The sequence below is a fragment of the Onthophagus taurus genome, chromosome 11, assembly GCF_036711975.1.
Source record: "Onthophagus taurus isolate NC chromosome 11, IU_Otau_3.0, whole genome shotgun sequence".
Lineage (NCBI taxonomy): Eukaryota > Metazoa > Arthropoda > Insecta > Coleoptera > Scarabaeidae > Onthophagus > Onthophagus taurus.
The window spans coordinates 28,576,478-28,600,353 of record NC_091976.1 but is presented as its reverse complement, the minus strand read 5'-3'; the positions used below and the strand labels follow the sequence as shown (position 1 = coordinate 28,600,353).

Sequence of the window (23,876 nt, the reverse complement as noted above, 5' to 3'; positions counted from 1 at the left end):
TCTTTGTTATTATTTGAGATAAATTGATCGAGTTTGGATTCAAATTAAAGGATTTTTTATGAAGATTAAGAAAATCGTAAAATTGAAGTTGACGTTTATAACCGGAAGTTGATCATATTTCGGTAAAATTTAAAGTTGAATATGGCATGTTTATACTCGTTTTAAAGCGTTTTTAATTAAGATTATGAATTTTGAATTAATGAATATTTTTCTTTTAAATTAGCGTCATTTTGGTTACTTCCAGTTGTCAATGTCTAATTTAATTTTGATGTATTTTTGATCTTCATAAAAAATCCTTTAAAATGAGTCCAAACACGATGGGGTTATCTCAAAAAATACCCGAGATAGTATTTTTTAATGATATGTTGCTAACTTCATGTTGCCAACTTAAATTTTTTTGTTATATCTTTCTTGTAATTTAAGATAAACTCGTCGAGTTTGGATCCAAATTAAAGAATTTTTTATGAAGATTAAGAAAATCGTAAAATTGAAGTTGACGTTTATAACCGGAAGTTGTCCATATTTCGGTTAAATTTAAAGTTGAATATGGCATGTTTATACTCGTTTTAAAGCGTTTTCAATTAAGATTATGAATTTTCAATTAATAAATATTTTGCCTTTAAATTAGCGTCATTTTGGTAACTTCCGGTTGTCAATGTCAAATTTAATTTTAATGTATTTTTGATCCTCATAAAAAATCCTTTAAAATGAGTCCAAACACGATGGGGTTATCTCAAAAAATACCCGAGATAGTATTTTTTAATGATATGTTGCTAACTTCATATTGCCAACTTAAATTTTTTTGTTATATCTTTGTTATTATTAGAGATAAATTGATCGAGTTTGGATTCAAATTAAAGGATTTTTTATGAAGATTAAAAAAATCGTAAAATTGAAATTGACGTTTATAACCGGAAGTTGGCCATATTTCGGTTAAATTTAAAATTGAACATGGCATGTTTATATTCGTTTTAAAGCGTTTTCAATTAAGATTATGAATTTTCAATTAATGAATATTTTTCTTTTAAATTAGCGTCATTTTGGTTACTTCCGGTTGTCAATGTCAAATTTAATTTTGATGTATTTTTGAACTTCGTAAAAAAATCCTTTAAAATGAGTCCAAACACGATGGGGTTATCTCAAAAAATATCCGAGATGTTAAATTTTAATATTATGTTGCTAACTTCATGTTGCCAACTTAAATTTTGTTGTTATATCTTTGTTATTATTTGAGATAAATTGATCGAGTTTGGATTCAAATTAAAGGATTTTTTATGAAGATTAAGAAAATCGTAAAATTAAAGTTGACGTTTATAACCGGAAGTTGTCTATATTTCGGTTAAATTTAAACTTGAACATGGCATGTTTATATTCGTTTTAAAGCGTTTTCAATTAAGATTATGAATTTTCAATTAATGAATATTTTTCTTTTAAATTAGCGTCATTTTGGTTACTTCCGGTTGTCAACGTCAATTTTAAATTTGATGAATTTTTGATCTTCATAAACAATCCTTTAAAATGAATCCAAACATGATGGGGTTATCTCAAAAAATACCCTAGATGTTAAATTTTAATATTATGTTGCTAACTTCATGTTGCCAACTTAAATTTTTTTGTTATATCTTTGTTATTATTTGAGATAAATTGATCGAGTTTGGATTCAAATTAAAGGATTTTTTATGAAGATTAAGAAAATCGTAAAATTGAAGTTGACGTTTATAACCGGAAGTTGTCCATATTTCGGTAAAATTTAAAGTTGAATATGGCATGTTTATACTCGTTTTAAAGCATTTTTAGTTAAGATTATGAATTTTCAATTAATAAATATTTTTCTTTTAAATTAGCGTCATTTTGGTTACTTCCAGTTGTCAATGTCAAATTTAATTTTGATGTATTTTTGATCCTCATAAAAAATCCTTTAAAATGAGTCCAAACACGATGGGGTTATCTCAAAAAATACCCTAGATGTTAAATTTTAATATTATGTTGCTAACTTCATGTTGCCAACTTAAATTTTTTTGTTATATCTTTGTTATTATTTGAGATAAATTGATCGAGTTTGGATTCAAATTAAAGGATTTTTTATGAAGATTAAGAAAATCGTAAAATTAAAGTTGACGTTTATAACCGGAAGTCGGCCATATTTCGGTTAAATTTAAAGTTGAACATGGCATGTTTATACTCGTTTTAAAGCGTTTTCAATTAAGATTATGAATTTTCAATTAATGAATATTTTTCTTTTAAATTAGCGTCATTTTGGTTACTTCCAGTTGTCAATGTCAAATTTAATTTTAATGTATTTTTGATCCTCATAAAAAATCCTTTAAAACGAGTCCAAACACGATGGGGTTATCTCAAAAAATACCCTAGATGTTAAATTTTAATATTATGTTGCTAACTTCATGTTGCCAACTTAAATTTTTTTGTTATATCTTTGTTATTATTTGAGATAAATTGATCGAGTTTGGATTCAAATTAAAGGATTTTTTATGAAGATTAAGAAAATCGTAAAATTGAAGTTGACGTTTATATCCGGAAGTTGATCATATTTGGGTTAAATTTAAAGTTGAATATGGCATGTTTATAGTCGTTTTAAAGCGTTTTCAATTAAGATTATGAATTTTCAATTAATAAATATTTTTCTTTTAAATTAGCGTCATTTTGGTTACTTCCAGTTGTCAATGTCAAATTTAATTTTGATGTATTTTTGATCCTCATAAAAAATCCTTTAAAATGAATCCAAACACGATGGGGTTATCTCAAAAAATACCCTAGATGTTAAATTTTAATATTATGTTGCTAACTTCATGTTGCCAACTTAAATTTTTTTGTTATATCTTTGTTATTATTTGAGATAAATTGATAGAGTTTGGATAAATTTTCAATTGATAAATGTTTTTCTTTTAAATTGGCGTTTTTTAGGTTACTTCCGGTTGTCAACGTCAATTTTAAATTTGAAAAATTTTTGATTTTCACAAAAAATCCTTTAAAATGAATCCAACCTCGATGAGAATATCTCAAAAGAATCTTTTTAATGTTATGTTGCTAACGTCATGTTGCCAACTTAAAATTTTTTGTTGTATCTTTGTTGTTATTTGAGATAAATTCATCGAGTTTGGATTCAAATTAAAGGGTTTTTGATGAAGATTAAGAAAATCGTAAAAAAAAGTTGACGTTTATAACCGGAAGCTAATTTCATATTATAAATATAAAAAAAAGAAAAATTATCAGTCAAAATTATTTATTTAACTTAAAAATAAAAATCTACACTAACAAATATAACTAAAAAAAAAAGTTTAAATAAGGGCAGCGTCATTGTTATTTAAAGCAGACTTTAATTGAACACAAAAAATATTAAAATCTGTGATTAAGACCAACATGAACTCCATAATTGGGTTTACCCGTTCCGGGAAGTCCCCCATAATGCCTATCATATTGTCCTTGCACAAAAGCTTGGGTGTTGGGTTTGTTAACGAAATTATAACGACCACCGACTCCGACATCTGTTCCAAATCCGTTGGTGTGTTGAGCTCCAGCACCGAAAGAGCTTCCACTTGGAATATGCGAGTATTGTAAACTACCTCCGGTACTTAATGGACCATTTTTAATTCCATGCGAGATGCTTCCGGTTCCCGCAAGATGGTGATTATCATTGTTTACTAAAGTTCCAGTGTGGCTTAATTGAATACGTTTACTTCCACTGTCATAACCAATCCCGGTTTGTCTGTTTTAATTAATTAATTAATAATTATCGAAAAAATTTTGTTAAATTATTTTAAATATTACCTTTTTGTTCTAATTTGTTGAGAATTAAGAGGAACCAAAAGATATTCTTGTTCACCATCGGTAATAATTTCGTAGGCGAAAACACTTGTAGCGACGAAAACGAAGAAAAAGATGAATCCTCTCATGATTGTTGTTGGTGTTGAAGACTTGAACTGTTGGGATGAGTCTGAGGATAAGTAAGAACTACGAATGCTTTTATACCGGTAGAACTGGTTCATAAAAGGGGAACACCAAATTTCTAACGTTGGGGATCCCCGTATCTTAATTTGAATAAGTTCCGTTGAACCCACACAAATACATTAAATATATGGAGCAATTTTTTTATTTATTTATAAATTAATTTCTCTTAATGACATCGTAATTAAAACCTCAGCGATTTTCTTGCCACTATCTAAAATGTACTCTTTGATTATTTGTGTTTTTGCGCCCAATTTCATCGCCATAATTTCTAAGGTATCCAAACTATTCGACATTTCCTCTTCTGATAAACCTTTTAAAACCCCATTATCTTCCACACCAATTTCATAAATTGCTTTTCCTCTACCTTCATGTAACCTCCAATTTAACTAAAACACCTTTATTTATAAAAACTTAATTTTCGTTAATTTTAATTGTTTATTACTTGAGTTATTAGGTGTTCTAATCGATTTTTTGATGGATTAATCAATTTTAATTTGTATTCAACATTCCCAGTTTGGGGTTCCGGTGGTAATCGTTTTTTATGTTCGATGTTTGCAAACAAAGAAACTATGTTGTGCGTTTCTGAACATGATCCAAATAGACTTAAAGATAAGTCCATTTATTTTATCTTAACTGATTATAGATGTCATTTTTATTTAATTTTGATGATTTTAAGACGAAAATTTGACGTTTAAAGATGACGCTTAAATTATTAATAAAATAAATAAAAGGTTAAATCGTTAATTTAATCTAATACAAAGAAAATTTAAACTAACAATAAGATAAGGGGAATTCCACTCTTTGTAAATTTAATCACGAAAAAATCAAATAAGCATTAACAAAGAGTTAGAAGGAATTCCCCAACAAACTTATCGCTTTTAGTTTCTTTAATAAGTTTTTATTCTTATCTCGTGATGTTAACCAACTCAAAACAAAGCAGATAAGGGGATTCCTCAATCCCGCTCGGATTATTCGCGGAAAAACTAATCGTTAAATAATTAAACGTATAAATACAAAATTCGCCACCTTTATTACTTAAAGAGTTAACTCAACACCACAAAAAGAATCAACATGAAGGGATTCATCTTTTTCTTCGTTTTCGTCGCATCAAGCGTTTTCGCTTATGAAAACGTTTCTGATGGTGAACAAGAATATCTTTTGGTTCCGTTAGATTCTGAAGTTGTTGTAGGAAGAACAAAAAGGTAAATAAAATAATTTTTTTGTTTTAATTTTTATATTAATCAATTATTTGTAGACAAACTAGTGCAGTGTATGATTTTACATCTAAACGAGGAACTTTAAGTCATACTGGAACCATACTCGATAATAATAAGCACAACCTTATGGGAACTGGGGCTATCTCTGGGGGAAAACACCAACCCGTAGGAATCGGAGCGGGTTTGGATTACACCCATAAACCAAGTGCGAGTACTTTCAGTGCTTCAGCTAATCATCTTCGAGGATTTGGAACTGACGTTGGTGCATCTGGTCGTTATAACTTTGTGAATAAACCAAATACGCAAGCTTACGTTGGAGGTAATTACAACAGACATTTTGGGGGACCCTTTGGAACTGGAAGACCTAATTATGGGGCTTTTGTTGGTTTAACTCATAGATTTTAATTCGTATTCTCAATTTATTTATTATTTACTTTTAAAATGTTCCTATAAATAAATTATAAGTTTTATATAAATGTATTGCATTATTCAATACCAACTTGTTTGTAGCATGAGTTATTATATCTTGGAGCTTCTATTCTTTATTGCAAATCAGCCAAGTTGTTGGCACCATGAGCTATTTTGCATCTTGAAGCTTTCATCCTGAATTGTAAATCTGCCAACTTGTTGATCTAATGTTAGTTCTAGTGACAGTGCAAGTGTAAAACTGGAACTAACACTACCTAGAACTAAAAGCGTTTGGGTTTAGCCGTACGTCTCTTAATTCCAACATGCGAGTACTTTCAGTGCTTCAGCTGATCATCTTCGAGGATTAGGAACTTCAGTTGGTGCATCGGGTCGTTATAATTTCATAAATAAGGCATTTTGGAGGACCTTTTGGAACGGGCAAACCCAACTATAGTGGAATTATTGGGTTGTCTCATAAATTTTAATAACACAAATCAAAGAATTTTATAAATAAATTATAATTTATTGTTAGTTAACATTAGAAATGTATACTTATAACAAAAATAATTTAAATAAACGTTCCTTTTGCCATTATAAAATTTATCTTAATTTTTTTTGATGTTATAAAAAGTAATTGAGGTTAGATTATATCAATTAATTTTGATAGTTTTTGAAAGTGAGATTAAATTTGGAATCGGAGTGGAAAGGGATTATTAGAGCTTCATCGTCAAATTTAAGTATTTTGAAATTTTAGACCATTTCGATTGGTAGCACTGAATGATGGATTCATCAATATAGTGGATGATATAAACTTTTGAGTTAATTTAGAATGGCTTTTATCTGAAATGTTTCCTTCAATGTCACAATTGGGTATTTTGTCCTTTATTATCTCTTAGGTTGGTAATACTAAATGATAAGTGAAAATTATTAAAGATATAAGTTTTTTGACTAAACTAAAATGTTTTCTGTATTAAAAATTTTTTTTAATCGTTGATATTTTTTGAATTATAATCGATTTTGTTACCGAAATCGTCAAAATTAGATATTTTGTAATTTAGATCATTTGGTTTGGTAATAATAAATGTTGGGTTAAAATATCTAATAGTACGAATTTTTGAGTTAATTTAGAATATTTTTTATTTGAAAAATTTTCTTCAATCGTTTTTGATTTTTGAGTTATAATCGATTTTAATATCCAAAATGTCAAAATTAGATATTTTGTAATTTGGATCATTTGGGTTGGTAATAATAAATGTTGGGTTAAAATATCTAATAGTATGAATTTTTGAGCTAATTTGGAATATTCTTTATCTGAAAAATTTTGTTCAATCGGTTTTGATTTTTGAGTTATAATCGATTTTAATATCCAAAATGACAAAATTAGATATTTTGTCTTTTTTTACCTCTTAGGTTAGTGATACTGAATAATAAATGAAAATTATTGAAGATATAAGTTTTTTGACTAAACTAAAACGTTTTCTGTATTAAAAAATTTTTTAATCGTTGATATTTTTTGAATTATAACCGATTTTGTTACCGAAATCGTCAAATTTAGATATTTTGTAATTTAGATCATTTGAATTAGTAATAATAAATGTTGGGTTAAAATATCTAATAGTACGAATTTTTGAGCTAATTTAGAATATTTTTTAACTAAAAAATTATCTTCAATCGTTTTTAATTTTTGAGTTATAATCGATTTTAATATCCAAAATGTCAAAATTGGATATTTTGTCTTTTTTTACCTCTTAGGTTGGTGATACCGGATAATAAATGAAAATTATTGAAGATATAAGTTTTTTAACTAAACTAAAACGTTTTCTGTATTAAAAAATTTTTTTAATCGTTGATATTTTTTGAATTATAACCGATTTTGTTACCGAAATCGTCAAAATTAGATATTTTATAATTTAGATCATTTGGGTTGGTAATAATAAATGTTGGGTTAAAATATCTAATAGTACGAATTTGTGAGCTAATTTAGAATATTTTTTAACTAAAAAATTATCTTCAATCGTTTTTAATTTTTGAGTTATAATCGATTTTAATATCCAAAATGTCAAAATTGGATATTTTGTCTTTTTTTACCTCTTAGGTTGGTGATACCGGATAATAAATGAAAATTATTGAAGATATAAGTTTTTTAACTAAACTAAAACGTTTTCTGTATTAAAAAATTTTTTTAATCGTTGATATTTTTTGAATTATAACCGATTTTGTTACCGAAATCGTCAAAATTAGATATTTTATAATTTAGATCATTTGGGTTGGTAATAATAAATGTTGGGTTAAAATATCTAATAGTACGAATTTGTGAGCTAATTTAGAATATTTTTTAACTAAAAAATTATCTTCAATCGTTTTTAATTTTTGAGTTATAATCGATTTTAATATCCAAAATGTCAAAATTGGATATTTTGTCTTTTTTTACCTCTTAGGTTGGTGATACCGGATAATAAATGAAAATTATTGAAGATATAAGTTTTTTAACTAAACTAAAACGTTTTCTGTATTAAAAAATTTTTTTAATCGTTGATATTTTTTGAATTATAACCGATTTTGTTACCGAAATCGTCAAAATTAGATATTTTATAATTTAGATCATTTGGGTTGGTAATAATAAATGTTGGGTTAAAATATCTAATAGTACGAATTTGTGAGCTAATTTAGAATATTTTTTAACTAAAAAATTATCTTCAATCGTTTTTAATTTTTGAGTTATAATCGATTTTAATATCCAAAATGTCAAAATTGGATATTTTGTCTTTTTTTACCTCTTAGGTTGGTAATACCGGATAATAAATGAAAATTATTGAAGATATAAGTTTTTTAACTAAACTAAAACGTTTTCTGTATTAAAAAATTTTTTTAATCGTTGATATTTTTTGAATTATAACCGATTTTGTTACCGAAATCGTCAAAATTAGATATTTTGTAATTTAGATCATTTGAATTAGTAATAATAAATGTTGGGTTAAAATATCTAATAGTACGAATTTGTGAGCTAATTTAGAATGTTTTTTAACTAAAAAATTATCTTCAATCGTTTTTAATTTTTGAGTTATAATCGATTTTAATATCCAAACTGTCAAAATTGGATATTTTGTCTTTTTTTACCTCTTAGGTTGGTAATACCGGATAACAAATGAAAATTATTGAAGATATAAGTTTTTTAACTAAACTAAAACGTTTTCTGTATTAAAAAATTTTTTTAATCGTTCATATTTTTTGAATTATAACCGATTTTGTTACCGAAATCGTCAAAATTAGATATTTTGTAATTTAGATCATTTAGGTTGGTAATAATAAATGTTGGGTTAAAATATCTAATAGTACGAATTTTTGAGCTAATTTAGAATATTTTTTAACTAAAAAATTATCTTCAATCGTTTTTAATTTTTGAGTTATAATCGATTTTAATATCCAAAATGTCAAAATTGGATATTTTGTCTTTTTTTACCTCTTCGGTTGGTAATACCGGATAATAAATGAAAATTATTGAAGATATAAGTTTTTTGACTAAACTAAAACGTTTTCTGTATTAAAAAATTTTTTTAATCGTTCATATTTTTTGAATTATAACCGATTTTGTTACCGAAATCGTCAAAATTAGATATTTTGTAATTTAGATCATTTAGGTTGGTAATAATAAATATTGTGTTAAAATGTCTAATAATACGAATTTTTGAGTTAATGTAGAATATATTTTTGACGTTATAAAAAGTAATGGAGGTTAGATTATATCAATTAATTTTGACAGTTTTTGAAAGTGAGGTTAAATTTTTTCTCTGCGACAGTATTGAATTCAGAACAAACATTTTAAGGTTATATTTAAATATTTGAGGCTAGATTACACCAAATTTTTATATTCTAGAGTGAACAAGTTTTAACTCAACTTTATTAACTTTATCACTTTGAGTTAGTTACCGGAAATATGTTGCAACTTCTTGATAGTATTGTTCACATGAGAACTGCTAAGGTAAGAAGTTCTGTGACAAAATTTGACAGCTTTTAAGGTGATTAAAGTTATGTTTGTCATAATTAATGTCAAATACTGAAAAGCTTCACACACCATGTTGTTCTATAGCTCCGAGGCAACCACGCATTGGATTCTATATTTATAGTAGCTGTTGTAGTCCCGATTGATTTAATGACGCCGTTAGTTCCAGTGGCATTAAATCAGTTGGAACAAGACTTAGGTCTAAACTGGAAAGCAAGAATCAATATAGAAAAGAGAAGGTAGAATAAAAGTCATATCTACGAAAAATAGCAAAATAAATGGGATCAAAAACTTAGAAGATGATAATTTTGTAATCATATTGCTACTTGAGTTACTATGTGACTTAGTTGCTTTGGGGTTGGATAGTTATACTACTTTGTGATTTGCTTGCTTTGGAATCGAATTACTTTATGATTGGCTCGCTTTGGGATTAGGATGGGTTATTTCATGAGAGATACTTTGAGCTGGGTTTGACTTATTTTGGCAATGAGCTGCTTTCTCTTTATGGTTGTTGTCTTTATGGTTTATAGCTTTGTTTTGATGGTGAATTACTTTGGAGCTGTTTCTTCACGATTTGGTTTACTTTTGGCTTAAGTAGCCTTGTTTTGGAATTGCTAATGGAAGAAAAAACGATATTCCGGGCATGGTACAGAAAAACTTTAAAAACAAAAGTTGTAGCAAATTTTACCCTTTACACACTGCTTTCTAACACTTTTGCTCTCAAATGCATCAATGTAGAGAAATATTCGAAAATATGAAAATTAGAAGAATTTGTAGTTTCACAATTGGTTAATGGAAAAAAAACTGTATTTCGAGTATGATACAAAAAAACTTTTAGAACAAAAGTTGTAGCAAATTTTATCCTTTACACATTGCTTTCTAACACTTTTGCTCTCAGATGCATCAATGCCGAGAAAATTTCGAAAATATGAAAATTAGAAGAATTTGTAGTTTCACAATTGGTTAATGGAAAAAAAACTGTATTTCGAGTATGATACAAAAAAACTTTTAGAACAAAAGTTGTAGCAAATTTTATCCTTTACACATTGCTTTCTAACACTTTTGCTCTCAGATGCATCAATGCCGAGAAAATTTCGAAAATATGAAAATTAGAAGAATTTGTAGTTTCACAATTGGTTAATGGAAAAAAAAACTGTATTCCGAGCATGATACAAAAAAACTTTTATAACAAAAGTTGTAGCAAATTTTATCCTTTACACATTGCTTTCTAACACTTTTGCTCTCAGATGCATCAATGTTGAGAAAAATGAACATTAGAAGAATTCGTAGTTTGACAATTGGTTAATGGAAAAAAAACTGTATTCCGAGCATGATACAAAAGAACTTTTAGAACAAAAATTGTAGCAAATTTTACCCTTTACACATTGCTTCCGAACACTTTTGCTCTCAGATGCATCAATGTCGAGAAAAATTCGAAAATATGAAAATTGGAAGAATTCGTAGTTTTTGTTTTGGGGTTGACTGGCTTTGATGATGGGTTACTCTGTAGTTGTGTTGCTATACAGTTAGCTTATTTTGAGGATAGAGTCGTTTACCTTGGAGATGATACTTTGTTCTTGAGTTGTTTTGCCGCACTGTTCACTAAAACTCGGCTTAACTTTATTAGAAAAATGCATGATTGTGCTTGATTATGCCGAGGTCGCTCGCGGCCGAGGCAGTATAATATTATATCAATTATATCGCCTCGGCCGCAAGCAACCTCGGTTTAACTTGAAGGAAAGATGCATGATTGTGTTTGCTTTTGACCAAAAATGTAAAAATTGAAATGAAATTGTAAAAATCTTCATTGATATTTATTCCTTAACACGTTAAGTGTTAAAATTTCCGAAATTCAACATCTGTTAGTGAAGAAAGGATCTAGAATTTTCAATTTTATTCTAACACATTAACTGCTTATGACTTGTAAAGACTTAATGAGGTATAAAATTAATAATAATAATAGGTTGTATTTAAAACTAATAGATCGAAGGAATTTCGTATAATTGAAATTTTCTTAACACATTGACTACAAATTTTTACTTTTGTTATGTAATTAACAACAAACGTATTAAGACATCAATTACAATCTTAAAAATTGTTTTATTGATAGAAATAATTATTAGCTTACTAAATTATTTCTAATTTCCTTAATTAGCAAACTAAGATTATTAATAAACATAATCTTTTAATAACCCGCAAAGTGATAACGAAACTAAAACAGCGTGTTTCGACCTCAACAATAAATAAAAAGCAAAGATAAGGGGATTTCTCGGGTCCATTCATCGTTATCCTCGGGTAAACCAAATAAAGTTAAAGAAAAAAAGTTTAATCGCGCTCAGGCCTTCCCCGTTTCCTAACAACCGGTCAGTTTAACCGTATAAAAGGATCAAGAACTCAGCAGATCCTCAAACCGTCTCAACCATTCGAAGACTCAACACCACAAAAAAAAATTCAACATGAAGGGATTCATCTTTTTCTTCGTTTTCGTCGCATCAAGCGTTTTCGCTTATGAAATCGTTTCTGATGGTGAACAAGAATATCTTTTGGTTCCTTTAGATTCTGGAGTTGAAGCGACAAGAACAAAAAGGTATTAAATAATTTTTATTTTTAATTAATTTAATTAAATTAATTTTATTTTTTTAGGCAAACTTCAGGAATTTACGATAGTGCTAGTAAAAGAGGTACTATTACCCACACTGGTACATTACTTAATAATAACAATCATAATCTTATGGGAACTGGGGCTATCTCTGGAGGAAGACACCAACCCGTAGGAATCGGAGGCGGTTTAGATTACACCCACAAACCAAGTGCGAGTACTTTCAGTGCTTCAGCTAATCATCTTCGAGGATTTGGAACTGACGTTGGTGCATCTGGTCGTTATAACTTTGTGAATAAACCAAATACGCAAGCTTACGTTGGAGGTAATTACAACAGACATTTTGGGGGACCCTTTGGAACTGGAAGACCTAATTATGGAGCTTTTGTCGGTTTAACTCATAGATTTTAATTCGTATTCTCAATTTATTTATTATTTACTTTTAAAATGTTCCTATAAATAAATTAAAAATTTTATATAAATTTATTGCATTATTCAATACCAACTTGTTGTTATTTGTAGCATCTTGAAGCTTCTATTCTCTATTGTAAATCTGCCATGTTTTGGCACTGTGAGCTATTTTGCATTTTGATACTTTCATCTTGAATTGTAAATCTGCCAATTTGTTGGTCTAATGTTAGTTCTAATGACAGTACAAGTGTAAAACTAGAACTAACACGACGTACCTCTCTTAAGACGGCTAAACCCAAATGATTCTATTTCTAGGTCTAGTGTTGGCTCTAGTTTTACACCAGCACAGTTACTATATAGAATTAGCACTATACCTAGAACTAGAATCATTTGAGTTTAGCCGCACGTCTCTAAAGACGGCTAAACCCGAATGATTCTAGTTCTAGGTATAGTGTTAGTTCTAGTTTTACACTTACACTGCCACTGGAACTAACATTAAACCTAGAACTAGAATCATTTGGGTTTAGCCGTACGTCTCTAAAGACGGCTAAACCCGAATGATTCTAGTTCTAGGTATAGTGTTAGTTCTAGTTTTACACTTGCACTGTCACTAGAACTAACACTAGACCGAGAACTAGAAACATTCGGGTTTAGCCGCAAGTCTCTCAAGACGGCTAAACCCGAATGATTTTGAGAATTTGAGATTTTGAGAATTTTGAGACACGATGCCTTGGGTTCGTCCCATTTTTGTGCTCAACTATATGTATTAAATAAAATAAATAAAACAAATAAATAAAAGCGTCCAGATGCAATAACTCATGCTGCTAACAAGTTGGCAAACTTTTATCCTCAAATAAAAGCTTCCAAATGCAGTAACTCATGCTGCCAACAAGTTGGCAGCCTGTTAATGTCAAATAAAAGTTTTGAGATGCAATAACTCGTGCTGCTAATAAGTTGGCAGTTTTGCAATAGAGAATAGAAGCTTCAAGATATAATAGCTCATACTGCCAACAAGTTGGCAGATTTGCAATAGAGAATAGAAGGCTTCAAGATATAATAGCTCATGCTGCCAACAAGTTGGCAGACTTTTAATGTGAAATAAAAGCTTTGAGATGCAATAGCTCGCGCTGCCAACAAGTTGGCAGATTTGCATTAAAGAATAGAAGCTTCAAGATTCTAGTTTTTAGTTCTAGGTCTAGTCTATTTTAATCTCCTATCACTCTTATGATGATGCTGCAAGTATTCAAGCTGCTCTCTTATTCCTCTTATTAAAATTATATAATTAAATAAAACATAAATTTCTTATTACATTAAAAATTTATATTTTCAAATTTAACACTTAAAATTGTTACTCTCATATACGTTCGACATCCCTAAGTTTAACCAAAGCCTCGCTACTTCTCCAAATTTCATCACAAAACCTAGAATTTCGAGCTTTTTTCGGTTGTATAAATAATTTGCAATCAACCAAAAATCTTCCAGAAACCCCCTCCAATTCCTTCGATAAAGCACAATGAATTTGTGTTTGCGCACCTTCGTACATATTTTTACCGCATATTTTCAAAATGAAATACATAAAATAAAGGAGCACTTTATTAGCTTTCGGGCCCAATATGGTGCGATAAAGCATGTTCGATACCAAACCAGGATGAACCGCGTTACATGTAACTCCGGTTCCTTTTAATCGTTCGGCGAAACAGTTTGATGCGATTAATGATAAAAGTTTTGTGTTTCCGTATGTGTAAAAACGATTAAAAATTCCGTTCGTTTTTGAGCTTTTATTAAGCGATTCTAAGGTTAAATCTTCGAAGAAAGCTGTTACCGAGCTTAAAAATATAATTCTACTTGGAGCTGATTTTTTTAATAATTTCGTTAATAGATGTGTTAATAAAAACGGGCCGAAATGATTGATTTGAAATTGTAATAATAAACCATCTTTGGTGTATCTCTCGTTTACACCCCCAGCACCAGCGTTATGAATCAAAATGTCTAATCGTTCTTCTTCTTCGTTTATGATCGAAGCAAAATCTCTTATGGATTGTAAAGAAGCCAAATCTAAATGTCGATAGAAAATATTTGTGTTATTCGTTTCGTGAATAATTCTTTTTCTTGTTTCGATAGAGTCAACTCGATCCGCTATGATAACTTTAGCTCCTCTTCCGGCTATTGTTAAAGCGGTTTGAAATCCTAAACCCGAATTTCCACCAACAACAATCACGGTTTTTCCAATAAGACAAACATTGCTTTTACACACGCCCATCGTTAATTTCGAGGAGACTTTTGTCACAATCAATAAAACCACCATCCATTTTATTAATGGAAAAATTTTTGTTAGAATTAAGTTTCCATATAGAACCAAAAATTCAACCGTAACGATTTGCGCTAAAAACCATGGGCTTTGATTTGTACAATTTCCATTTGTCACACCCATTAACGGATTTAAATTAATCTCATTGGGAAAACCCATTATAAAAGGAGATATAAATGTAGATTTTATGGGTTAGGTTTTTTGAGGCTCTTTTGAAACGAGGCTTCATGAGAGTTAAATTTTTTTTGATAGATTAAACCAAAATTGACATTGTCAAAAAAATTATTTGATCAAAGTTGATCAAAGAAATCTTTATGCCGCCAATAAGTTAACATTTTGTTAATGCCAAATAAAAGCTTTCAGATGCTTTCAATAGCTCGTGTTACCAAAAAGTTGGCAGTTTTGCCATGAAGAATAAAAGCTTCAAGATATAATAAATAAAAGAAATAATAATTGATAATAATATATTAAATAATTATTCGTGAGATGATAAAGAAACTATTTTATTTCATATTAATATTTCGATCTTCATCAGAGTATAAAAATTATGTTTCTTAAGGAAATAACATAAATGAAACCATAAAACGTTTATAACAATAATTGGAGATGTAAAAAGTTTATGAAAAATAAAACGTGAAAAGTGACAACTTCAAAGAGACTAAAGAGTCTTTTATTCATCATAAGAGTGATAGGAGAGTAAAATAGACTTTAATGCAAATCTGCTAACTTGTTGACAGCGTGAGCTATTGCACCTAAAAGCTTTTATCTGACATTAAGAGTCTGCCAACTTGTTGGCAGCATGAGCTATTGCATCTCAAAGCTTTTATTTAATATTAAGAGTCTGTCAACTTGTTGGTAGCATGAGCTTTTGCATCTCAAAGCTTTTTTTTGACATTAAAAGTCTGCCAACTTGGTGGCAGCATGAATTATTATTATATCTTGAAGCTTCCTTTTTGCATTGTAGAATCTGTTAACTTGTTGGCAGCATGACCTATTATGTATTGAAGTTTCTATTATCTATTGCAAATCTGCCAACTTATTGGCAGTATGAGCTATTGCATCTGAAAGCTTTTATTTGGCATTAATGAATGTCAACTTGTTTTATAGCCGATTTAAAACATTATACAGTGTGTTAATTAATTATCGTACCCGACAAAGTATGCAACCAATATCACAGATTGGTATTGCAACGCGACGAAAGTTCCTAAAAACGATGGTGATAATTCATTAACTTTAAAACTCGTTTAAAATATATTTTAATAATTAAAAAAATATTTTAAATACAATTTAACAATTTTTAGTGTACCCATAGATTGAAATTAATGTTGAAAGTTAGATAGTTCTAAAAAGAACTGTTTCGAAAAATATAAAGCTAAATTATCCAAGCTACCACTATATATTGAGATATGCAGCCAATATTACACAGGTCACGTGGGTTACGATAATTAATAAACACAGTGTATAATATATTAATAAACATAGCTTAATGCAGAACATTTTGACATGAATGAGTTAAAGAAGAAATAATTGTCACGATTTATTAGCAGTTAGTTAACAGACGGTTAGTTAGATAATTTAACGCTGAAAAATAGAAACGTTCTTGTTTCGCCATACATTTTCAGACGATGAGAATGTCTCATTAGACAATGGATTGTATTAATTTAAAAATTGTTATTTAAAACAGCTAGCCAACAAAAGATGGACTGATTTTTGAAATTATTAGTATTGAAAGATTAATAATTACAATAAATTAATTCTTTTTTCTTGTTTCAGGTATGCTTCAAGTTCTTAAATTAATTCAAGTTATATTTTGGTGAGTAACAATTTTTGATTTGATTTTATTTTTATATAATTTAAATCTAAACGCCTAAGATGTTGGCAAAATAATATACATAGTTGTTAATATAGTTTTATACAAACGGCGTCTTTTTAAACTAAAATAATAATCATATTTGCTATTAAACAAATGGTTTGAACAAAACGGGAAACCCGATCCCATTGAAAATAATGGTTTTCGGTTGTATTCAAAAGCCGGTTGCGTGACCAGAAATTGTAAAAGTCCAAGTGGAGGATCGCGTCGTCAGCTCCCGGAACTCAACGGAAATGAGATTTCGCGTCATTCGGGCTTAAAGCTCTAAACGGATTTGGAATAGTCCGAAAAACCAGGACGTAAATATCGCTAATTAAAAAACTTTTCGTTTCGGTTTAGTTCGCGCACGCGACATCTGCTTGGTGGTATTTCCCCCTTTATGTCCCCCCTATGGTCCCCTTTTCCGTTTGTATTGAACGCGTGCCCCTGGTCTATGCATGTGTAACGCGATATTAATACTAAAGCAGGCGCATATTTGCAGCTGGGACTTTAGCTGTGCAATTTCACACATACTGTTTATGAAAATACAATTTTTTTGAAAGAATCTTTATTTGTGGGTTTTTGCGTGGGTTTGGTAATTCGTAAAATTCGTTCTTCCTTATTCGAACTTGAAGGTTTTGCAAGGTGGGTGATTCACCGTTGTAAACTTCGAAGAAGAACCGCCCGTTCAATGTTCAAAGTGTTCGTTGACCGATGCGAACTTTCGCTAGCTACAGATACATTTGCTTAATTGACCGCCGTAGGCGAATTTATGGCGATATAAATTCCCCCCAATTTGACGCGGACGCTGTTAAAGCTTGACGCATAATTCCCGTTGCAATTACGCAATGGGTTCCATTACATACTCCATCCAACACAGATTATTGCTTAATTGGGTTCTATTTTTAAAAAGAACTAAAATAGTAACATAATCGATGTTGTGAAAAGCTTCGTGAAACTTTTATTAAACAAATAAAAGAGATACTTTTAGAGACAGCGTTCAATAAAGCTTAATGTCCGCCTAGAGCTGTCAAAGTCTGAAAAGGGGGGAGACTTCGAAACTTCATCGAATCTCCTTTTGTGTTACCTACAAGAATTAAATTAAAAACTTCTATTTTATTTTATTTTTTTTTGTTGGATGAAAAAAGAATGGAAATGAATAATAATTCATTGTCTTAATTCGTAAAAAGTTTTTGTTTTGGTGAAGAGAACCCATCTGTCTCCTCGAGGACAAAAGCTACAACTTAGAAATCAATTGCAGCGGTATTTCGTAGCCCGAGGGCCATCGTTTACGCCGTCGATGTCTTACCCCGGGTCACCCCATCCACTCGAAACCATGTCCTTTGGGGATGCGCGCCCTAAACGATGCTTCACGTTTTGTCTAACCTCTGTTTCATGACTTTTCCATCCTTACTCGAGGGGATGAAAATAAATAAGGATGGACGCGATGGCTTTAGTGGTCTAAAAAGAAAAAAAACAGCGTGAAGATATTAATAAAGGTTTTTTTTTACATACATTAAAACATGTTACATTTTAGTTTAGCATACGATAGTTGTGGAAAGAGCTGGGTGAGATATTTAAATGCTGGGACTTCAGGATTCAACGTTTTCACAAAGTTTTTTATCAAACCCAGTTTGATGTGTAGTAGAGGTAATATTACAGATGCTGGTCTCACCAGAGGCTTATTTAAGACATTGAAAGCACCAGTATCGTAATGTTCTCTAGAAGGCCAGTCTTTGCGCACATAATGATGCGCTCTCAGTTACACGGGTTGTAGGGTGTAAATAATTTCATTGCTGTAAGCGGGATGCCAATACCTCACTATCAATCTTCAACAACTTCAGATCTCTAGCTAAGTCACTTAGTTCTTTCTGTGACAGTTTATGGTTTATTTTGGCATCATAGTCGCTGCTAGATGACATATCTTCACTCTTTCCTTTACTCTGATCACTTTCACTGGATTGCATTAATCGGTCAGGAGGATTTGGTCTTGGTAAAGTTTCGCTGTGCGGAATCGGCTTTTTGGCTGATCTTATATTAGGATAAACCAAACTTTACTTTGTTTTTTTTTTTGTTTATGCCGTCTAGGTTTATGTTACAGAAATAGCAATCGCAATGATCTGATATCTGTGACCATAACATTGGAATACCAAACTGTAAATGAGATAATCTATATTATAATTCTACATCTAATAATGTATTGTCTGCATTTAAAACAGAACGAATCAGGATTGTTCTTGCATTCAAAACTTTTGCTGCTGCTAGCCACTATCAACAAAACTTTTACATCACTTTGCTATTTTCTTAAACGAAAGATCACTGACACCTTAGTCAAGAAGAACTAAATATTATGACAATATATTCTCCTTTTATACCAAAAAATATTTCAAAAGAAGACTGTTTAGTAGTTATTAAAAAACACTTTTTCACAGAAAATGATTGTTTTCTAACAATGAGAATTTCTTTTGCCAAAAAAGGTCTAACAGGCAAACGCGCCCGTTCTTAAAAACTTTTTCCAAGAACGTTATTGTTTGTTGTATTTAAAAAATAATAATATTTGTTTCAGTGAATTTAATGTTTATACTTAATGCCTGGAAACAACGGAGCAGTCCGATTTATGCCATCAATACCTCAAAATGTTCGCCTGGATCTCTACTTTCATGTCCATATAGCTATAGAAGCACACTATGCAAAATAAAAAATATACTGAACATAAACCGTTACTATGTTTTTAAATTTACGATTTTCCACATTTTTGGGTATATCTCGAAAACTGGACGTGATCAAGAAAAACTGAAAACAATTTCAGAATCAGCACAACATTCTACGTTATAAAAAAGTATCGCAGTCTTCGAGGAAAAAATTGATTAAAATTTGTAAAAGGACCATAATTATTCAATAGTTGACTAATTTCTTCTTTTATTAATTTACGGTTAGGTTGTCTGTATGCACAAATTATTGTCACTGGTTTGGATAAAGTTGGATAGCAACCGTCTTTAGCGAAGTGTTCACTAGGTCGTAAGGTTTATGTTTTAATGTACATTTAATTAGTACCGCCTGAAGCTGTTTGGGAGTTGCGGTCAAATCTATAGATATTAAAACCAGGTATTCGGAACTCTTCTCCCAGAACTAGATGAGTTTCGGTGACACCAAACTCTATTGGTAAAAGCCAGAAAAATTATCTCTTGCTTAAAAAAATCCTTACATTTACCAACTCGTGTTGGGAAATCTTAAGATTTACTAGTTAAACCTAAGATTTACCGTAGTTCGGGCTTTTACAGTAACATATCCATCGAATAGAATGAAATATGATCTATCAAAATATACAAAAAAAAACTATGTAACAATGTTGGTTACCATAGCAACGAAATTAAGAACAATACGAACAAACAAATATAGCCATAATTAAGCAGGTAACTTTTATTTGAAACATTTTTCATTTAAATCACAAATGGCGTATTTACTAGCAATATTTCTTATTTTTGTTCCACACTGTATACAGGGTATATCAGGTATGAGTAGAAAAAATTTGAGGGGTTATACACAATGTTCGGTTCTTTGCCATTCTTAAGATATGATACGATAAAGTTAAGGGTTTGAAAGTTTAAATACTGCAGTATAAAGAATTATACTAAGCAGACTTTGCTTATGTTTGTACATATGGCAACCGGCGGTTAGGAAATTGCACAGAATATTGTGAAAAATACTGTTTTCTAAAAACGCAGCATCAATAGTGCATTTTTCCATCATAGTATGGCAGCTCTGTATTTGCAACGGAAGATCAATTTTAAATTCTTGTACTCTCGACAAATGGATGGACCAATTTGCTATTCATGTAGGACATGCCAAGACGTGCCTTTGGATATTCTGAAATGTCTAAACTGTTGCTATCAACAGTACTAGCAGTACTACGATTTGCCAAAAATGTTTTTTTCTAGTGGGGGTGTACGAACTGAAATTAGTGGTGTAATGATTTGTTTTAGGAGGTTCATGATTGATGTAACAATGGTAGACATTTCTGGATTATTTGATGTTTTAGGAGGTGGATTCGGAGTACTGGTGTTTTGGGATGGTACATTTTTTTGGGTTATGTTGGCAAATGACACATTAATACCTGATGTTCGGAAAGTGGATCTAGGAATTGACTTAGTGGTAGTTCTTCTCATCTGACGTGGGTGTAGTTGTTGTAGTTCAGTGTGAGCGCGACAACCTCTGTAATTGGCTGGATGTTCCAGTGGATCGCTCGTTTTCTTTTTACAATCCTTATGATTATACTCATCACCGCATTTTGCACATTTGGGTTTTAGTGAGCAATAATTTTTAGTATGACCAAATCGTTGTCATATTTCTTTGATATTAAAAATGTCTTTGGCTTTTTCGTTGCGAGTTAATTCAACCGCACATAATAGCATCGGAAGTTTAACTTTATTTAATAGTCCTGTAACACTAATTATAGGTAATGAATAAGTAGTCAATTCACTTTTTATTTCAATGTCTGTTACAGATATAGGAACATTAAGCAACACTACGGCTACAGTTCTCTTTGTTGGATCTTGAAAAGTGTGAAATTCAAGTTTTTTCTCTTTATAATACTTAGTTAAAGTTCTATAATCGTTTATAGACGTAAGGTTGATTTTTAGTGAATTATTTGACACATTTGCTTTGTCAAATCAAATTAATAAATCAAAAACATATCAAAATTTTCTGTATTAAGCTAAGTTTAATTTCGGAAATGTTTCATAATAAAAAAATGATTTCTTCCGAGCGTCTCGTCGAAATTGTAAAAAAATACCCCGCTTTGTACGACGTCGTTCACCCCGATTACGGAGATAACTCTTTAAAATCAAAATTATGGGATAAAATCGGCTCAATTTTCCACACAAACGCCGCAACCGTACAAGAAGTTTGGATGAATTCGAAGAAATCATATTTAAGGCATTTAAAAGAAGATCCCAAATATAAATTCCAATTTTCAAAAGGATACAATTTCATGCGTTGGTTAAAATCGATGGAATATTTTAAACCATTTTTTCAATTTAATGACAGTTTAGAAGCCGGCGTAAAACACACCCCACAAAAATATCCACTACTTGGAAATTCCGATTCATCCGACGTTTCCACAACAATCAGCGAAGAACTAAATCTAAAACCAAAAAGAGCAAAAAAGAAAAACCGTAAAGATCAATATTCACAAACTAACATTATTGGTTGTAATCAACCAGAATTAATGAAACCCGAAAATAAACCGCAAGAACTTAAAAACGAAGTTGATAATTCCATAAAAGAAAACCCCCAAAAACACTTAGAAGATGACCATCCTTCGAATCGTACGATTACTTTCGAAAATGCAAAAACGTATTATATGGATACTTGTAGTTGTAGAAGTGTAATGGACGCTATGGAATTAACGTTTCTTGGATACGCGAAAACGGTGAAATCGTTTAGTCCGATGCGGCAAACTTACACGAAAATGAAGATTGCCCAAATTATTATGGAACAAGAAATACAACATTTAGATGAAAAATGTCAATCTAAATCGCAGTTTGCGCCCGATTCAAGAAATAAAAATCAAATTTGTAATTGGAATGAGAATTATGCCACAAAAGAAAAGAAATCTAGAAGATATAATAATACTGATATCATTAAATTAATGTGATTTGAAAAAAAAAGTAGTAGTAAATCTCTTAATTCAGTAATCTTCTTTTTTGTTTGAGTGTGTAATAAAATGTATATCCAACTTCATTAATTGGGATTGAAGGATTTGAAATATTTCGTTAGTCTATTGTTAGTTCTAGCCGTCTTTAGAGACGTACGGCTAAACCCGAATAATTCTAGTTCTAGGTATAGTGTTAGTTCTACATAGTGACATAAAATAAATGATATATTGTTTTATTCTCAAAACCAACATTTACATAGATTTACCGTAGTTCGGGCTTTTATAGTAACATATCTATCGAATAGAATAAAATATGATCTATCAAAATATACAAAAAAAAAACCTATGTAACAATGTTGGTTACCATAGCAACGAAATTAAGAACAATACGAACAAACAAAATAGCCATAATTAAGCAGGAAACTTTTATTTGAAACATTTTTCATTTAAATCACAAATGGCATATTTACTAGCAATATTTCATATTTTTGTTCCACACTGTATATAACATTTTGCATGACAAGTTTTGGTATTTTTCCGTTTAACTTTATTAAGTTGGCAAACAAGATTTGACTTATATTAGTCTCCCAGTGTCACATAAAAATGCTAGATACTTGAGTGTAGGCACAAGTACTAGTGTAAAACTAGAACTAACACTAGACCTAGAACTAGAAAGTTTCAGGTTTCCTTCCGGTAGTATTGTCTTCTGTCAGCAGTATCTAGTATTCTATCAACAGTAGTTATCCCTCTAGCAGCAGTAGCTATCTCTCTATTAGCTGTATTTAGTTCTCTGCCGGCAGTATCCAGTCCTTTACGAGCGGTATCTAACTCTCTGCCAGCTTCTAATCTATTACCAGCAATGTCTTGTCCTCTTCCGGTAGTATTGTCTTCTGCCAGCAGTATCTAGTGTTCTGTCAACAGTAGTTATCCTTCGAGCACCAGTAATTATCCCTTATCACTGTCACTAGAATTTACATGAGACCTAGAAGTAGAAACATTCAGGTTTAGCCATCTTAAGAGACACACGGCTAAACGGAATGTTTGTAGTTCTAGGTCTAGTGTTAGTTCTAGCGATATTGCTGGCACAAAACTAGAACTAACACTAGACCGAGAACTAGAAACATTCGGATTTAGCCGCACGTCTCTCAAGACGGCTAAACCCGAATGATTCTAGTTCTAGGTCTTGTGTTAGTTCTAGTTTCACACTTGCACTGTCACTAGAACTAACATTACACCTGAATCATTCGGGTTTAGCCGTCTTTAGAGACGTCCGGCTAAACCCAAATGATTCTAGTTATAGCAACAGTGCAAGTGTAAAACTAGAATTAACACTATACCTAGAACTAGAATCATTTAGATTTGAAAAATGGAGGCTTCAAGTTATAATAGCTCATGCTACTAACAAGTTGGCAAACTTGTAATGCCAAATAAAAGTTTTGAGATGCATTAGCTCATACTGCCA

The 23,876-nt window shown here is 30.5% G+C and overlaps 5 protein-coding genes across 6 annotated transcripts in view; 3 read left to right on the top strand and 2 right to left on the bottom strand.

Moving 5' to 3' along the window:
- LOC111423732 (Src homology 2 domain-containing protein sprint) overlaps positions 1-23,876 on the top strand; it is a 138,977-nt gene that overhangs the window by 24,833 nt on the left and 90,268 nt on the right. The gene's annotated exons all lie outside the window — the stretch shown is intronic.
- LOC111423721 (attacin-B-like) lies at positions 3,225-3,955 on the bottom strand. The gene is made up of 2 exons (XM_023057027.2): positions 3,787-3,955; positions 3,225-3,724 (listed from the first exon to the last, which is right to left on the bottom strand). Exons 1-2 carry the CDS (start codon positions 3,909-3,911, stop codon positions 3,355-3,357), a joined length of 495 nt encoding a protein of 164 aa, XP_022912795.2. The 5' UTR covers positions 3,912-3,955; the 3' UTR covers positions 3,225-3,354.
- On the bottom strand, positions 4,093-4,667 carry LOC111423722 (GTP-binding protein 2-like). The gene is made up of 2 exons (XM_023057028.2): positions 4,409-4,667; positions 4,093-4,352 (listed from the first exon to the last, which is right to left on the bottom strand). Exons 1-2 carry the CDS (start codon positions 4,583-4,585, stop codon positions 4,116-4,118), a joined length of 414 nt encoding a protein of 137 aa, XP_022912796.2. The 5' UTR covers positions 4,586-4,667; the 3' UTR covers positions 4,093-4,115.
- Positions 5,015-5,659, top strand: LOC111423719 (attacin-B-like). Its single transcript, XM_023057025.2, has 2 exons — positions 5,015-5,168; positions 5,222-5,659. The coding sequence occupies exons 1-2, from the start codon at positions 5,038-5,040 to the stop codon at positions 5,586-5,588; spliced, it is 498 nt and encodes a 165-aa protein (XP_022912793.2). The 5' UTR covers positions 5,015-5,037; the 3' UTR covers positions 5,589-5,659.
- LOC111423709 (attacin-B-like) lies at positions 12,002-12,672 on the top strand. Its single transcript, XM_023057009.2, has 2 exons — positions 12,002-12,178; positions 12,235-12,672. The coding sequence occupies exons 1-2, from the start codon at positions 12,048-12,050 to the stop codon at positions 12,599-12,601; spliced, it is 498 nt and encodes a 165-aa protein (XP_022912777.1). The 5' UTR covers positions 12,002-12,047; the 3' UTR covers positions 12,602-12,672.

Excerpts from the sequence above, each read along its gene's own strand:
- LOC111423721 (XM_023057027.2), bottom strand. The coding sequence starts at position 3,911 with ATGAGAGGATTCATCTTTTTCTTCGTTTTCGTCGCTACAAGTGTTTTC. Across the intron at positions 3,725-3,786 it reads CAACAAATTAGAACAAAAAG|ACAAACCGGGATTGGTTATG; the intron begins GTAATATTTAAA and ends TAATTAAAACAG.
- LOC111423722 (XM_023057028.2), bottom strand. The coding sequence starts at position 4,585 with ATGGACTTATCTTTAAGTCTATTTGGATCATGTTCAGAAACGCACAAC. Across the intron at positions 4,353-4,408 it reads TAGAACACCTAATAACTCAA|TTAAATTGGAGGTTACATGA; the intron begins GTAATAAACAAT and ends AAGGTGTTTTAG.
- LOC111423719 (XM_023057025.2), top strand. The coding sequence starts at position 5,038 with ATGAAGGGATTCATCTTTTTCTTCGTTTTCGTCGCATCAAGCGTTTTC. Across the intron at positions 5,169-5,221 it reads GTTGTAGGAAGAACAAAAAG|ACAAACTAGTGCAGTGTATG; the intron begins GTAAATAAAATA and ends AATTATTTGTAG.
- LOC111423709 (XM_023057009.2), top strand. The coding sequence starts at position 12,048 with ATGAAGGGATTCATCTTTTTCTTCGTTTTCGTCGCATCAAGCGTTTTC. Across the intron at positions 12,179-12,234 it reads GAAGCGACAAGAACAAAAAG|GCAAACTTCAGGAATTTACG; the intron begins GTATTAAATAAT and ends TTATTTTTTTAG.